This window comes from Pseudophryne corroboree, chromosome 1, assembly GCF_028390025.1.
Source record: "Pseudophryne corroboree isolate aPseCor3 chromosome 1, aPseCor3.hap2, whole genome shotgun sequence".
Lineage (NCBI taxonomy): Eukaryota > Metazoa > Chordata > Amphibia > Anura > Myobatrachidae > Pseudophryne > Pseudophryne corroboree.
The window spans coordinates 495,305,952-495,324,158 of record NC_086444.1 but is presented as its reverse complement, the minus strand read 5'-3'; the positions used below and the strand labels follow the sequence as shown (position 1 = coordinate 495,324,158).

The 18,207-nt window shown below is 46.3% G+C and overlaps 1 protein-coding gene across 1 annotated transcript in view; it reads left to right on the top strand.

The window, feature by feature from the left end:
• Positions 1-18,207, top strand: part of VPS13A (vacuolar protein sorting 13 homolog A) — a 747,194-nt gene that overhangs the window by 574,767 nt on the left and 154,220 nt on the right. Inside the window, exons 48-49 of the mRNA XM_063913834.1 lie at positions 8,116-8,511; positions 10,822-10,926. Coding sequence (XP_063769904.1) covers positions 8,116-8,511; positions 10,822-10,926 — 501 coding nt within the window. The remainder of the gene's footprint in view (positions 1-8,115; positions 8,512-10,821; positions 10,927-18,207) is intronic.

Sequence of the window (18,207 nt, the reverse complement as noted above, 5' to 3'; positions counted from 1 at the left end):
ACCTTTCTCTCATGTCAACCTTGTGCAAGTCGACCATTTTCCTTTCGACCTAATGAACCATGCCCTGAAAAATATGTGCACAGATAGTTTCATAATTCATGGAATATACAGTACCAGTCAAAAGTTTGGACACACCTTCTAATTCAATGGTTTTTATTTATTTTCATTATTTTATACATTGTAGATGAATACTGAAGACATCAAATCTATGAAAGAACACATATGGAATTATGTTGTAAACAAAAAAGTGTTAAACAAATCAAAATATGTTTTATATTTTATATTCCTCAAAGTAGCCCCCTTTTGCTTTGATGACCGCTTTGCACACTCTTGGCATTCTCGCAAAAAGATTCATGAGGTAGTCTCCTAGAACGTTTTTCCAACAGTCTTTAAGGAGTTCCCAGAGGTGCTGAGCACTTGTTGGCTGCTTTTCCTTCAGTCTGCGGTCCAACTCATCCAAAACCATCTCAATTGGGTTTAGGTCGGGTGATTGTGGAGGCCAGGTCATCTGACGCAGCACTCTATCACTTTCCTTCTTTGTTGAGTAGCCCTTACATAACCTGGAGGTGTGTTTGGGGTCATTGTCTTGTTGAAAAACAAATGATGGTCCCAGTAAGCGCAAACCAGATGGGATGGCATAGCGCTGCAGAATACTGCGGTAGCCATGCTAGTTAAGTGTGCCTTGAAATTTGAATAAATCACCAACAGTGTCACCAGCAAAGCACCCCCATACCATCACACCTCCTCCTCCATGCTTCACATTGGGAACCGCACATGCAGAAACCATCCGCTCACCTTCTCTGCATTTCACAAAGACACGGCGGTTGGAACCAAAAATCTCAAATTTGGACTCATCAGACCAAAAGTACAGATTTCCACTGGTCTAATGTCCATTCCTTGTGTTTCTTGGCCCAAACAATTCTCTTCTTGTTGTTCATCCTCAGTAGTGGCTTCTTCGCAGCAATTCGACCATGAAGGCCTGATTCACGCAGTCTCCTCTGAACAGTTGATGTTGAGATTTGTCTGCTACTTGAAATTAGTCTGCTACTTGGGGCGGTCCTCATGAGAGCCAGTTTCATCATAGTGTTTGATGGTTTTTGCAACAGCGTTTGAGGATACATTCAAAGTTCTTGAAATTTTCCATATCGACTGACCTTTATGTCTTAAAGTAATAATGGACTGTCGTTTCTCGCTGAGTTGAATGGTTCGTGCCATAATATGGATTACAACAGTAGTCAAATAGGGGTGTCCACTGTGTACTAACCCTACCTCTGCACAAGACAACTGATGGTCTCAAACCCATTAAGAAGTCAAGTAATTCCACAGATTGACTCTTGACAAGGCACACCTGTTTATTCAAAACCATTCCAAGAGACTTCCTCATGAATCTTTTTGAGAGAATGCCAAGAGTGTGCAAAGCTGTCATCAAAGCAAAAGGGGGCTACTTTGAGGAATATAAAATATAAAACCTATTTTGATTTGTTTATCACTTTTTTTGTTTACAACGTATGGGGTCATTCCGATTTGATCGTAGCTGTGCTAAATTTCCCCGCATGTCTGCCCTCCCCGCACAAGTACAAAAGCATCGCACAGCAGCGATTCTTTTGTACTTGTGGAGTAACTTCCGGCCAGCGCAGCTCCTGCGGCTGGCCGGGAGTTGATCGTCGCTGCCCCTGGTCGCAGCGGCTGCATGCGACGTCACTCAGCCGCTGCGGCCCGCCTCCACATGGTCCGGCCATGCCTGCGTTGGCTGGACTGCGCCCCCACAACGGCGGCCAAACGCCATGCCGCCCCCTCCCGCCCAGCGACCGACTCTGCCTGTGTATGTGCCGTTCCGACCCGATCACTGCGCTGCGATAAACTGCAGCGAGCGATCGGGTCGGAATGACCCCCATAATGCCATATGTGTTCTTTCATAGTTTTGATGTCTTCAGTATTAATCTACAATGTAGAAAATAATTAAAATAATTAAAAACCATTGAATGAGAAGGTGTGTCCAAACTTTTGATTGGTACTGTATGAATTTGTCCACACTCGACAGGCACAGAAATAGGCAAACATGGTGCACACTGAATATTTGCCCTCTATTGCCAAACCATTAGCTTGCAATATAAGTTATAAGTCTCAAGTGTAGGCACAAAAAGTTGCAACATTGTTCTGGAGAGCTTTTATTTTATGACATTACCATTCTTGTTTAGGAATTAAATGACATTTCTCTATCGTCCTAGTGGATGCTGGGGTTCCTGAAAGGACCATGGGGAATAGCGGCTCCGCAGGAGACAGGGCACAAAAAGTAAAGCTTTAGGATCAGGTGGTGTGCACTGGCTCCTCCCCCTATGACCCTCCTCCAAGCCTCAGTTAGATTTTTGTGCCCGGCCGAGAAGGGTGCAATCTAGGTGGCTCTCCTAAAGAGCTGCTTAGAAAAGTTTAGCTTAGGTTTTTTATTTTACAGTGAGTCCTGCTGGCAACAGGATCACTGCAACGAGGGACTTAGGGGAGAAGAAGTGAACTCACCTGCGTGCAGGATGGATTGGCTTCTTGGCTACTGGACATTAGCTCCAGAGGGACGATCACAGGTACAGCCTGGATGGTCACCGGAGCCTCGCCGCCGGCCCCCTTGCAGATGCTGAAACGAGAAGAGGTCCAGAATCGGCGGCAGAAGACTCCTCAGTCTTCTTAAGGTAGCGCACAGCACTGCAGCTGTGCGCCATTTTCCTCTCAGCACACTTCACACGGCAGTCACTGAGGGTGCAGGGCGCTGGGAGGGGGGCGCCCTGGGAGGCAAATGAAAACCTTTTTTGGCTAAAAATACCTCACATATAGCCTCCGGGGGCTATATGGAGATATTTAACCCCTGCCAGAATCCGTTAAGAGCGGGAGACGAGGCCGCCGAAAAAGGGGCGGGGCCTATCTCCTCAGCACACAGCGCCATTTTCCCTCACAGAAAGGCTGGAGGGAAGGCTCCCAGGCTCTCCCCTGCACTGCACTACAGAAACAGGGTTAAAACAGAGAGGGGGGGGCACTAATTTGGCGTTAGAAATATATAAAAAAGATGCTATAAGGGAAAACACTTATATAAGGTTGTCCCTATATAATTATAGCGTTTTTGGTGTGTGCTGGCAAACTCTCCCTCTGTCTCTCCAAAGGGCTAGTGGGTCCTGTCCTCTATCAGAGCATTCCCTGTGTGTGTGCTGTGTGTCGGTACGTGTGTGTCGACATGTATGAGGACGATGTTGGTGAGGAGGCGGAGCAATTGCCTGAAATGGTGATGTCACTCTCTAGGGAGTCGACACCGGAATGGATGGCTTATTTAGGGAATTACGTGATAATGTCAACACGCGCCAAGGTCGGTTGACGACATGAGACGGCCGACAAACAATTAGTACCGGTCCAGACGTCTCAAAAACACCGTCAGGGGTTTTAAAACGCCCGTTTACTTTAGTCGGTCGACACAGACAGGGACACTGAATCCAGTGTCGACGGTGAATAAACAAACGTATTCCTTATTAGGGCCACACGTTAAGGGCAATGAAGGAGGTGTTACATATTTCTGATACTACAAGTACCACAAAAGAGGGTATTATGTGGGATGTGAAAAAACTACCGTAGTTTTTCCTGAATCAGATAAATTAAATGAAGTGTGTGATGATGCGTGGGTTCCCCCCGATAGAAAATATGGGCGGTATACCCTTTCCCGCCAGAAGTTAGGGCGCGTTGGGAAACACCCCTTAGGGTGGATAAGGCGCTCACACGCTTATCAGAACAAGTGGCGGTACCGTCTATAGATAGGGCCGTCCTCAAGGAGCCAGCTGACAGGAGGCTGGAAAAATATCATAAAACGTATATACACACATACTGGTGTTATACTGCGACCAGCGATCGCCTCAGCCTGGATGTGCAGAGCTGGGGTGGCTTGGTCGGATTCCCTGACTAAAAATATTGATACCCTTGACAGGGACAGTATTTCATTGACTATAGAGCATTTAAAGGATGTATTTCTATATATGCGAGATGCACAGAGGGATATTTGCACTCTGGCATCAAGAGTAAGTGCGATGTCCATATCTGCCAGAAGATGTTTATGGACACGACAGTGGTCAGGTGATGCAGATTCCAAACGGCACAAAGGTGTATTGCCGTATAAAGGAAGAGGAGTTATTTGGGGTCGGTCCATCGGACCTGGTGGCCACGGCAACTGCTGGAAAATCCACCGTTTTTACCCTAAGTCACATCTCTGCAGAAAAAGACACCGTCTTTTCAGCTTCAGTCCTTTCGTCCCTATAAGAGTCATATCTGCCCAGGGATAGAGGAAAGGGAAGAAGACTGCAGCAGGCAGCCCATTCCCAGGAACAGAAGCGTTCCACCGCTTCTGACAAGCTCTCAGCATGACGCTGAGACCGTACAGGACCCCTGGATCCTACAAGTAGTATCCCAGGGGTACAGTTTGGAATGTCGAGACGTTTCCCCTGCGCAGGCTCCTGAAGTCTGCTTTACCAAGGTCTCCCTCCGACAAGGAGGCAGTATGGGAAAAAAAATTCACGAGCTGTATTCCCAGCAGGTGATAATTAAATTACCCCTCCTACAACAAGAAAAGGGGGTATTATTCCACACTATATTGTGGTACTGAAGCCAGAAGGCTAGGTGAGACCTATTCTAAATCTAAAAAAATTTGAACACTTACAAAGGTTCAAATCAAGATGGAGTCACTCAGAGCAGTGATAACGAACCGGGAAGAAGGGGACTATCTGGTGTCCCGAGACATCAGGGATGCTTACCTCCATGTCCCAAATTTGCCCTTATCGCTAAGGGTACCTCAGGTTCGTGGTACAGAACTGTCACTATCAGTTTCAGACGCTGCCGTTTGGATTGTCTACGGCACCCCGGGTCTTTACCAAGGTAATGGCCGAAATGATGGTTCTTCTTCGAAGAAAAGGCGTCTTAATTATCCCTTACTTGGACGATCTCCTGATAAGGGCAAAGTCCAGGGAACAGTTGGAGGTCGGAGTTGCACTATCTCGGATACTGTTACAACAGCAGGGGTGGATTCTAAATATTCCAAAATCGCAGCTGATCCCGACAACAAGTCTCCTGTGCTTAGGGATGATTCTGGACACAGTCCAGAAAAAGGTGTTTCTCCCGGAAGAGAAAGCCAGGGAGTTATCCGAGCTAGTCAGGAACCTCCTAAAATCAGTGCATCATTGCACAAGGGCCATGGTAAAAAAAATGGTGACTTCCTTCGAAGCAATTCCAGTCGGCAGATTTCATGCAAGAACTTTTCAGTGGGATCTGCTGGACAAATGGTCCGGATCGCATCTTCAGATGCATCAGCGGATAACCCTATATCCAAGGACAAGGGTGTCTCTCCTGTGGTGGTTACAGAGTGCTCATCTTCTAGAGGGCCGCAGATTCGGCATTCAGTTTTGGATGTTGGTGACCACGGAGGCCAGCCCGAGAGGCTGGGGAGCAGTCACACAAGGAAAAAATTTCCAGGGAGTGTGATCAAGTCTGGAGATTTTTCTCCACATAAATATAGCTAAGGGTAAATTTATAATGCTCTAAGCTTAGCAAGACCTCTGCTTCAAGGTCAGCCGGTATTGATCCAGTGGGATAAAACATCACGGCAGTCGCCCACGTAAATAGACAGGGCGGCACAAGAAGCAGGAGGGCAGTGGCAAAAACTGCAAGGACTTTTCGCTGGGCGGAAAATCATGTGATAGCACTGTCAGCAGTGTTTCATTCCGGGAATGGAAACTGGGAAGCAGACTTCCTCAGTAGGCACGACCTCCACCCGGCAGAGTGGGAACTTCATGGGGAAGTTTTCCACATATTTGTAAACCGTTGGGAATTACCAAAGGTGGACATGATGGCGTCCCGTCTGAACAAAAAACGGGACAGGTATTGCGCCAGGTTAAGAGACCCTCAGGCAATAGCTGTGGACGTTCTGGTAACACCGTGGGTGTACCAGTCGGTGTATGTGTTCCATCCTCTGCTTTTCATACCTAAGGTACTGAGAATTATAAGACGTAGAGGAGTAAGAACTATACTCATGGCTCCGGATTGGCCAAGAAGGACTTGGTACCCGGAACTTCAAGAGATGCTCACAGAGGACTTATGGCCTCTGCCGCTAAGAAGGGACTTGTTTCAGCAAGTACCATGTCTGTTCCAAGACTTACCGCAGCTGCGTTTGACGGCATGGCGGTGGAACGCCGGATCCTAAGGGAAAAGGCATTCAGGAAGAGGTCATTCCTACCCTGGTCAAAGCCAGAAAGGAGGTGACCGCACAACATTATCACCACATGTGGCGAAAATATGTTGCGTGGTGTGAGGCCAGGAAGGCCCCACGAAGAAATTTCAACTCGGTCGATTCCTGCATTTCTTGCAAACAGGAGTGTCTATGGGCCTCAAATTGGGGTCCATTAAGGTTCAAATTTCGGCCCTGTCGATTTTTCTTCCAGAAAGAATTGGCTTCAGTTCCTGAAGTCCAGAAGTTTGTCAAGGGAGTATTGCATATACAACCCCCTTTTGTGCCTCCAGTGGCACTGTGGGATCTCAACGTAGTTCTGGGATTCCTCAAAACACATTGGTTTAAAACCAGTCAAATCTGTGGATTTGAAGCATCTCACATGAAAAGTGAACATGCTCTTGGACCTGGCCTGGACCAGGCGAGTGTCAAATTGGTGGGTTTTTTTCTCAAAAAAAAAAAAAAAAGCCCATATCTGTTTGTCCATTCGGACAGGGCAGAGCTGCGGACTCGTCCCCAGTTCTCTCCCTAAGGTGGTGTCAGTGTTTCACCTGAACCAGCTTATTGTGGTGTCTTGCGCCTACTAGGGACTTGGAGGACTCCAAGTTGCTAGATGTGGTCAGGGCCCTGAAAATATAGGTTCCAGGACGGCTGGAGTCAGGAAAACTGACTTGCTGTTATCCGGTATGCACCCAACAAACTGGGTGCTCTTGCTTTTAAGCAGACTTTTGCTAGTTGGATGTGTAATACAATTCAGCTTGCACATTCTGTGGCAGGCCTGCCACAGCCAAAATATGTAAATGCCCATTCCACAAGGAAGGTGGGCTCATCTTGGGCGGCTGCCCGAGGGGTCTCGGCTTTACAACTTTGCCGAGCGGCTATTTAGTCAGGGGCAAACACGTTTGTAAAATCCTACAAATTTGATACCCTGGCTAAGGAGGACCTGGAGTTCTCTCATTCAGTGCTGCAGAGTCATCCGCACTCTCCCGCCCGTTTGGGAGCTTTGGTATAATCCCCATGGTCCTTTCAGGAACCCCAGCATCCACTAGGACGATAGAGAAAATAAGAATTTACTTACCGATAATTCTATTTCTCGGAGTCCGTAGTGGATGCTGGGCGCCCATCCCAAGTGCGGATTATCTGCATTACTTGTACATAGTTACAAAAATCGGGTTATTATTGTTGTGAGCCATCTTTTCAGAGGCTCCGCTGTTATCATACTGTTAACTGGGTTCAGATCACAGGTTGTACAGTGTGATTGGTGTGGCTGGTATGAGTCTTACCCGGGATTCATAAATCCTTCCTTATTGTGTACGCTCGTCCGGGCACAGTACCTAACTGAGGCTTGGAGGAGGGTCATAGGGGGAGGAGCCAGTGCACACCACCTGATCCTAAAGCTTTACTTTTTGTGCCCTGTCTCCTGCGGAGCCGCTATTCCCCATGGTCCTTTCAGGAACCCCAGCATCCACTACGGACTCCGAGAAATAGAATTATCGGTAAGTAAATTCTTATTTTTACTGTGACTTTTTCATGCGATTGTACCTTTAATTGGAAAATAAATGTGACATATCTAAGCATAAAAAAGTTAGAAACATGTTTTTTAGTTTTATAGTTTGCGTACAAGCTTCTTTTACCGTGGTATAGCATTCTGTTTTTGAGTAGCTCTGTACTTAATGGGAAACATTGACTAACATGAGGGCGGAGGTGTGTCTTTTGAACTGCTAGCCCTGATGTTACTATTCAGCACCATTATCCTGTGAAATTAATTGCTTCCAAAAAAAAATCAAAGATCCTATTTTATAGTAACATGCAAATCCTACAATTTAATTGTCTTTATAGAATACTGGCTTAAATGCATGTGATATTTCTTGTAGGGCTTACCTGATGAGCGTGTTCTCATAGAAGATGGATGTTCAGTCCAAATACACACTGCAGTCATAGACGAAACACATCTGAGGTTATGGTTATTAAATTACCTTGACATGAATTGGGAAGCCAAGTATCTCATCAAGAGCAAGCTGCAGGACATTCACTTTATCAGATTCCGCTGTGCCTCAGAGCTGGACAAGACAGAACTGGACATTGCGGTCCATGTCACTTATACCACTGGGCAGACTATTATTGCAATTCATAGTCCATACTGGATGGTGAACAAGACCGGCAGGATGCTGCAATACAAGGCTGATGACATTCATCGAAAACATCCTGCTGATCACAAGAAACCCCTTCTTTTTTCCTTCAAGCCAAAGAACTTTTTCCAAAATAATAAGGTATCATCATATACTGTAGATTTCTGGAGTAAAAATATAGTTGTCTGCTTCCATTTGTCACTAGAAATGTATTATATAATGTTTTATATGTTTATATTTATTTGTTTGTATTACAGTGTTGTTGCCTCACTGTATTAATATATTTATATGTACCCTTTATATATTTTATAGATTTATACTTTTGTTATTGTGCATAGATTTGTTGGTTCATGAAACTATTTGGACCTAAATTAGAAGTAATTTGTCCAACCAAGTTGGTTCAGAACCATGGTGGTCATTCCGAGTTGTTCACTCGCTGCTATTTATAGCAGAGTTGCTAATAGGCTAAAATCCTGCAGTTCTGCGCATGCGTATGCACCGCAGGGCGCACGCGCTAAGCTAGTTTACACAAAACTATGCTATTTTACTCACGGGCGAACAAAGCTTTTCAGTTGCTCTGTTGATCGGAGAATGATTGACAGGAAGTGGGTGTTTCTGGGTGGTAACTGAGCGTTTTCCGGGAGTGTGCTAAAAAACGCAGGTGTGCCAGCAGAAAACGCAGGAGTGGCTGGAGAAACGGGGGAGTGGCTGGCCGGACGCTGGGCGTGTTTGTGACGTCAAACCAGGAACTAAACGGACTGAGGTGATCGCAATCTAGGAGTAGGTCTGGAGCTACTCAGAAACTGCAAGGAAATACTTAATAGCAGAATTGCTAATCTTTCATTAACAATTCTGCTATGCTAAGATACACTACCAGAGGGCAGCGGCTTTGTGTTTGCATTTCTGCTAAAAGTAGCTAGCGAGCGAACAACTCGGAATGACCACCAATGTGGGAACTAATAGTTATTATAGAAACAGAAGTTGACAGCAGATAAGAACCACTTCGCCCATCTAGTCTGCCCCCTTTTTAACCTTTATGTAACCTCAGCGCTATTTAATCCTTAGTTCTTTGTAAGGATATTCATATGCCTACGCCAAATATGTTTAAACTGCTCTACCCACTTTGCTTCAAACACCTCTGATTGGAGGCTATTACACTCATCCACTACCCTTTATCTAACTGCCCTGCCAGCCATAGGGCTCGCTGCAATTAGTGTGAGTTTTCAAAAGCAAACTTGCATCATTAAACTCACACCTAAGAAATGCGGGATCTAATTAGAAGTGAAATTCACGGTACTCGTAGTGAGTGTGTGCGAATCTTGTACAAAATGCAACCTGCTAGACATGCATGGAAAAGTGGGGAAACCATCCTAGACCCCAAAAAAGGGACAACTAAGATAGCAAAACCATATAGAAGGCTGTTAGTGGACATAGGGAAAGTGTTAGAGGTTCTTAAGAGGTGCGAAAAAAAATTTTTTGTTCATTTACATTTTTTTTAATAAAAAAAGCAAATGATTTTAGTTTAAGTATAAACAAATTAAATGAAAGATACAAAAAAGTAGAAAAAAAAGTGTTTTTTTTTGTTTTGGGGGGGTCATTTTAGGCACTTTAATATTTTCCAAAAAAAATGTAAAAAAAAATTTGAAAAAGCAAATAATTTTTATTGACATAAATACTTTAATTAAATTTGGGGTTCATAAAAATGAAAAATTGAATTTTGGGATGACTTGGGGCCATTTTTTTAATCTCCATGATGACATGTAATAATTGGCCCAATTAAGCAAATTAAAAACTTAGTCATTGATTTCCCCTACCTTTTCACACCCTCAGGGGGTGCACACAATGGATCGCAACTCATGCCTAACTCTATCGATCCCATAGAATCGAAATAAAGTTCATGACATGAAAACCCCGTTTGTGTTGTAATATTACAATACGTACTATCAGGGACATGCGGTGAGGTAAATTGCTCAGGAGGCATTGGCTTGTACCACAGCCACATTTCCACACAATATATGAATCCGACGGTAGATATGGGCATTATACAAAGGTCCTTTATATAGTCAAAACTCTGGCATGTACGACAGTATGACAGGAAGGGCTCTGCCTCACCTGCCTCTTCTCACTGAGCATCACTGAGATATATATATATATATATATATATATATATACACACATATATATATATATGTGTGTGTGTATATATATATATATATATATATATATATATAATTTGTACGTATGTATAATATAAATGCATATGTATAATGTACTATTCATTGCCTAATGCACGTAAAAGTATTATTATTTTCTAGATTACATTTTAATTAAGTTATTATCTATATGGTTAGGCAAGTAAAAAAAATGGTCAGACTAGTTTTTTTTAAATCAGTTTGCCCTTACTTTATAAGGAACATGGTCGATGTTGACTATTGTGTGCTGCTTTTACAGGTCCAGCTCATGATAACTGACAGCGAGTTGTCGGATCCTTTTTCTATGGATACTGTTGGAACTCATGGGGCTGTGAAGTGCAAAAGTAAACATCTGGATTACCAAGTAAGTTATAATAGGAAGAAAACACTTACTATGTTGCAGATGTGCTTGTAATATTAAGGTTTGCATCCATGTTCCATTGTAAATGCCTAATTTATCAAGTTACTGACTCAATGTGAGAGTCCGTGTCAAGTATTTTGGAAAGTTTCAGAAAAATCCATCTAGCCAATCAAAAGAAAGAACAGCTAAAAAAAATAGTTCTAATTATCAAAAAAATACTCTTATAATGTGGAGCAATAGTGTAACAGGTACCATTATTTAGTCAAATCTATGACTCAGATTTACAGGAAACTCTAACTGCTGCGACTGCAGTGGATTGTAATCCTTGGCTATTACTATGCTATGTTTTAACTATGTTTATAATATTCAAGAGTTTGTATGTGCCTTGTCCTTAAACAAATACAAAGATGACAATATCTAAAGCCCATGGAGAGCCATGTAGTCTTATATTCAAGTATGTTGGATCTTCATATTGAACTACTTCCTGCAGACTTCTTATGCCTTTCTGAAGATCTTTGTTGATACATGTTGGGGCTGATTCAGAAGAGTAACTTTGCACCTGGCAAAACCATGTTGCACTGCCGGTGGAGAAGATGTAAAATGTACAGAGAGATGTAGATTTGGGAAAGGCATGTCCTAGATCAACGCTAAATAGCAAAAGCAATCCTGCATACAAAAAAGTAAATACAAATATCTGCACATTTGCTGTGCAAAGTGGCTTGTTAAGGTGCAAAGTATCTCTTTTTTTCTGCTTTGCCCCAACTCTGAATTAGTGCTTTGTGTTTATTTAGTGTTCACATTTAAAACTAAGTCTGTGACTCTGATGCTCTCCTCTGGAAGTAGCTCAATTTCAAAGCGAGAGCAGGCTAGTTAATAAAAATTCCTTCAATTTCCATACCAAAAGAAGTCTTAAGGTCCTCCATAAACTAGAGCGATATTGGCCCTTTAGGTGTGCGATTTCTTTTTCTCTGACGTCCTAGTGGATGCTGGGTACTCCGTAAGGACCATGGGGAATAGACGGGCTCCGCAGGAGACTGGGCACTCTAAAGAAAAGATTAGGTACTACATCTGGTGTGCACTGGCTCCTCCCTCTATGCCCCTCCTCCAGACCTCAGTTAGAATCTGTGCCCGGCCAGAGCTGGATGCACCCTAGGGGCTCTCCTGAGCTTCCTAGAAAGAAAAGTATTTGTTAGTTTTTTTTATTTTCAGTGAGATCTGCTGGCAACAGACTCACTGCTACGTGGGACTTAGGGGAGAGAAGCAAACCTACCTGCTTGCAGCTAGCTTGTGCTTCTAGGCTACTGGACACCATTAGCTCCAGAGGGATCGAACACAGGGCCCGACCTCGATCGTCCGTTCCCGGAGCCGCGCCGCCATCCCTCTTGCAGAGACGGAAGAAACCGGAGGAAATCGGCGGCTGAAGACTTCGGTCTTCATTAAGGTAGCGCGCAGCACTGCAGCTGTGCGCCATTGCTCCCTATGCACACCACATACTCCGGTCACTGATGGGTGCAGGGCGCTGGGTGGGGGCGCCCTGGGCAGCAATTAGAGTACCTTACATGGCTAATTGACACATAATACAGCTTTTAAGCTGTATATGTGCATAATCCCCCGCCATTATACAGATAAAAAAGCGGGAGAAGTCCGGCGAGAAGGGGGCGGGGCTATCTTCCTCAGCACACCGGCGCCATTTTCACTTCACAGCTCCGCTGGAAGACCGCTCCCCAGGCTCTCCCCTGCAGTTTCCAGACATCAAGGGTAAAAAAGAGAGGGGGGGCACTAAATTTAGGCGCAAAACTATATATAAAAGCAGCTTTAGGGAAAATCGCTTTTGTTAGTGTAAATCCCTGATTATATAGCGCTGTGGTGTGTGCTGGCATACTCTCTCTCTGTCTCCCCAAAGGACTTTGTGGGGTCCTGTCCTCAGTCAGAGCATTCCCTGTGTGTGTGTGTGTGTGTGTGTGTGTGTGTGTGTGCGGTGTGTCGGTACGGCTGTGTCGACATGTTTGATGAGGACGCTTACGTGGAGGCGGAGCAGGTGCCGATAAGTGTGATGTCGCCCCCTGCGGGGCCGACACCTGAGTGGATGGATATGTGGAAGGTATTAACCGACAGTGTCAACTCCTTACATAAAAGGTTCGATGACGCAGCTTTGGGATAGCCGGCATCTCAGCCCGCGCCTGCCCAGGCATCTCAGCCCGTGCCTGCCCAGGCATCTCAGAGGCCGTCAGGGGCTCAAAAACGCCCGCTACCTCAGATGGCAGACACAGATGTCGACACGGAGTCTGACTCCAGTGTCGACGAGGATGAGACAAATATACAATCCACTAGGGCCATCCGATGCATGATTACGGCAATGAAAAATGTGTTGCACATTTCTGACATTAACCCGGTTACCACAAAAAAGGGTATTATGTTTGGGGAGAAAAAGCAGCCAGTGACTTTTCCCCCATCTGATGAGTTAAACGAATTGTGTGAAGAAGCGTGGGGTTCCCCAGATAAGAAACTAGTAATTTCTAAGCGGTTACTAATGGCGTACCCTTTCCCGCCAACGGATAGGTTACGCTGGGAGACATCCCCTAAGGTGGACAAGGCGCTCACACGCTTATCAAAAAAGGTGACACTGCCGTCTCAGGATACGGCCGCCTTAAAGGAGCCTGCAGATAGAAAGCAGGAGGCTATCCTGAAGTCTGTGTATACACACTCAGGTACTATACTGAGACCTGCTATTGCTTCAGCATGGATGTGCAGTGCTGCAGCAGCGTGGTCTGATTCCCTGTCTGATAACATTGATTCCCTTGACAGGGACACTATATTGCTAACCATAGAGCATATTAAAGACGTAGTCTTATATATGAGAGATGCACAGAGGGACATTTGCCGGCTGGCATCTAGAATTAATGCAATGTCCATTTCTGCCAGGAGAGTATTATGGACTCGGCAGTGGACAGGTGATGCTGATTCTAAAAGGCACATGGCAATTTTGCCTTATAAGGGTGAGGAATTGTTTGGGGACGGTCTTTCGGACCTCGTATCCACAGCAACAGCTGGGAAGTCGACTTTTTTACCTCAGGTTCCCTCACAGCCTAAGAAAGCACCGTATTATCAAGTACAGTCCTTTCGGCCTCAGAAAGGCAAGCGGGTTAGAGGCGCGTCCTTTCTGCCCAGAGGCAGGGGTAGAGGGAAAAAGCAGCACCATACAGCCAGTTCCCAAGAACAAAAATCCTCCCTTGCTTCCACTAAGTCTACCGCATGACGCTGGGGCTCCACATGTGGAGCCAGGTGCGGTGGGGGCCCGTCTCTGGAACTTCAGCGACCAGTGGGTTCGCTCACAGGTGAATCTCTGGGTTCTACAAGTGGTATCTCAGGGATACAAGCTGGAATTCGAGATGTCTCCCCCTCACCATTACCTCAAATCAGCCTTGCCAGCTACTCCCCAGGACAGGGAGGTAGTACTGGCGGCAATTCACAAGCTGTACCTACAGCAGGTGATAAGAAAAGTTCCCCTCCTTCAACAGGGACGGGGTTACTATTCCACAATGTTTGTGGTACCGAAACCAGACGGTTCGGTGAGACCCATTCTAAATTTGAAATCCTTGAACACTTATATAAGGAAGTTCAAGTTCAAAATGGAATCGCTCAGGGCGGTTATTGCAAGCCTGGAAGAGGGGGATTACATGGTATCACTGGACATCAAGGATGCTTACCTACATGTCCCTATTTACCCACCTCACCAGGTGTACCTCCGTTTTGTGGTACAGAACTGCCATTACCAATTCCAGACGTTGCCGTTTGGTCTGTCCACGGCACCGAGGGTATTTACCAAAGTAATGGCCGAAATGATGATACTCCTTCGAAAGAAAGGAGTTATAATTATCCCGTACTTGGACGATCTCCTTATAAAGGCGAGGTCCAGCGAGCAGTTGTTGGTCGGAGTAGCACTATCTCAGGAAGTACTACAACAGCACGGCTGGATTCTGAATATCCCGAAGTCGCAGCTGGTTCCTACGCGTCGTCTGCTGTTCCTAGGTATGATTCTGGACACAGAACAGAAGAAGGTGTTTCTCCCGGAGGAGAAGGCCAAGGAGTTGTCATCTCTGGTCAGAGACCTCCTAAAACCAAAACAGGTGTCGGTGCATCACTGCACTCGAGTCCTGGGAAAGATGGTAGCTTCTTACGAGGCAATTCCATTCGGCAGGTTCCATGCACGGATCTTTCAGTGGGATCTGGCCAGGGTGTCTCTGCTGTGGTGGCTGCAGAGTGCTCATCTACTCGACGGCCGCAGATTCGGCATACAGGACTGGGTCCTGGTGACCACGGATGCAAGCCTCCGAGGTTGGGGGGCAGTCACTCAGGGAATAAACTTCCAAGGACAATGGTCGAGTCAGGAAGCTTCCCTACACATAAACATTCTGGAACTAAGGGCCATTTACAATGCCCTAAGTCAGGCAAAACCCCTGCTTCAAAACCAGCCGGTGCTGATTCAGTCAGACAACATCACGGCGGTCGCCCATGTAAACCGACAGGGCGGCACAAGAAGCAGGATGGCGATGGCAGAAGCCACAAGGATTCTCCGATGGGCGTAAAATCACGTGATAGCACTGTCAGCAGTGTTCATCCCGGGAGTGGACAACTGGGAAGCAGACTTCCTCAGCAGGCACGACCTCCACCCGGGAGAGTGGGGACTTCATCCAGAAGTCTTCCAGCTGATTGTAAATCGTTGGGAAAGGCCACAGGTGGACATGATGGCGTCCCGCCTCAACAAAAAGCTAAAAAGATATTGCGCCAGGTCAAGGGACCCTCAGGCGATAGCTGTGGACGCTCTAGTGACACCGTGGGTGTACCAGTCAGTTTATGTGTTCCCTCCTCTTCCTCTCATACCAAAGGTACTGAGGATAATAAGAAAGAGAGGAGTAAGAACTATACTCATCGTTCCGGATTGGCCAAGAAGGACTTGGTACCCGGAACTACAAGAAATGATCTCAGAGGACCCTTGGCCTCTGCCTCTCAGACAGGACCTGCTACAGCAGGGGCCCTGTCTGTTCCAAGACTTACCGCGGCTGCGTTTGACGGCATGGCGGTTGAACGCCGGATCCTGATGGAAAAGGGCATTCCGGTTGAAGTCATTCCTACGCTGATAAAAGCTAGGAAGGATGTGACAGCAAAACATTATCACCGCATATGGCGAAAATATGTTGCTTGGCGTGAGGCTTTGAAGGCCCCAACAGAAGAATTTCAGCTGGGTCGTTTTCTGCACTTCCTACAGTCAGGAGTGACTATGGGCCTAAAATTGGGATCCATTAAAGTCCAGATTTCGGCCCTGTCTATTTTCTTCCAAAAAGAACTGGCTTCACTGCCTGAAGTTCAGACGTTTGTTAAGGGAGTGCTGCATATTCAGCCCCCTTTTGTGCCACTTCAGACCGTGGAGTTGAAATATCTCACGTGGAAAGTGGTCATGCTTTTGGCCTTGGCTTCGGCTAGGCGTGTGTCAGAATTGGCGGCTTTGTCATGCAAAAGCCCCTATCTGATCTTCCATATGGACAGGGCAGAATTAAGGACTCATCCCCAATTTCTCCCTAAGGTGGTATCAGCGTTCCATTTGAACCAACCTATTGTGGTGCCTGCGGCTACTCGGGACTTGGAGGCTTCCAAGTTGCTGGATGTAGTCCGGGCCCTGAAAATCTATGTTTCCAGGACGGCTAGAGTCAGAAAAACTGACTCGCTGTTTATCCTGCATGCACCCAACAAGCTGGGTGCTCCTGCTTCAAAGCAGACTATTGCTCGCTGGATCTGTTGCACGATTCAACTTGCACATTCTGCGGCTGGACTGCCGCATCCTAAATCAGTCAAAGCCCATTCCACGAGGAAGGTGGGCTCTTCTTGGGCGGCTGCCCGAGGGGTCTCGGCTTTACAACTTTGCCGAGCTGCTACACGTTTGCAAAATTCTACAAGTTTGATACCCTGGCTGAGGAGGACCTTGAGTTTGCTCATTCGGTGCTGCAGAGTCATCCGCACTCTCCCGCCAGTTTGGGAGCTTTGGTATAATCCCCGTGGTCCTTACGGAGTACCCAGCATCCACTAGGACGTCAGAGAAAATAAGATTTTACTCACTGGTAAATCTATTTCTCGTAGACCTTAGCGGATGCTGGGAGCCCGTCCCAAGTGCGGAATTCTGCAATACTTGTATATAGTTATTGCTTAACTATAGGGTTTTTTGTTCTGAGCCATCAGTTTAATGAGGCTCAGTTGTTGTTCATACTGTTAACTGGGTATAATTATCACAAGTTGTACGGTGTGATTGGTGTGGCTGGTATGAGTCTTACCCTGGATTCCAAATCCTTTCCTAGTAATGTCAGCTCTTCCGGGCAGTTTCCCTAACTGAGGTCTGGAGGAGGGGCATAGAGGGAGGAGCCAGTGCACACCAGATGTAGTACCTAATCTTTTCTTTAGAGTGCCCAGTCTCCTGCGGAGCCCGTCTATTCCCCATGGAGTACCCAGCACCCACTACGGACTACGAGAAATAGATTTACCGGTGAGTAAAATCTTATTTTCATCCACTAGGGGTCACTGGAGTACTCTTGGGATATGGACGGCTTCCGCAGGAACAGGGCACTGAATATTTAAATTTAGAACACTCCACCCCTCCATATCCCAGAGTACATCAGTGTTTTTTCTGTGCTCATCGTAGCAACAGGCTTGTGTGGCTCAGTCAACACTTATTTTGAATATATTTTTATTTTTATTATTTCTGATTTTTCTTTTTTTTTTTTTTTTCACTTTACCACATCCCTTTCCCCCTTCCAAAAGGCGAGGGTCCGGGATAGTGGAAGCTGCTACAAGCAGCTGTGGCATGTCGGTCCTCTCTAAAAGAGCACCCTCACAGCCAGAGCAGACATCCTGCAGAAAAGCTGGCCGGTGCTTACAGAGAAGCCCCGTCATAGCCTCACCACAAAAGTCCAGGTATGTTGGGGGACGGGGCGGTCAGCTCACGCTGCCGCCCCGCTGTGTGGGGACACTGTTTCTGAGACAATGTATACCGCCCACCGCCGCTGCTCAGAGCCGCATAGTAAGCCGCCCGCCGCCGCTGCTCAGAGCCGCATAGAGGGAGCGCGCTCCCCGGCTCCCGATGTCTTTTCTACGGCGCCTGCTGGCCGTCCCGCTACCCGACTCCCGCTGGCCGTTCCCCGGCTCCCGTTCCCCGGCCCTTTTACATGCTCCTGGTGTTCCGGAGCATACGGGGGGGGGGGGGGGGGGGGCGGAAGCTCACAGCACCATGTATTTAGC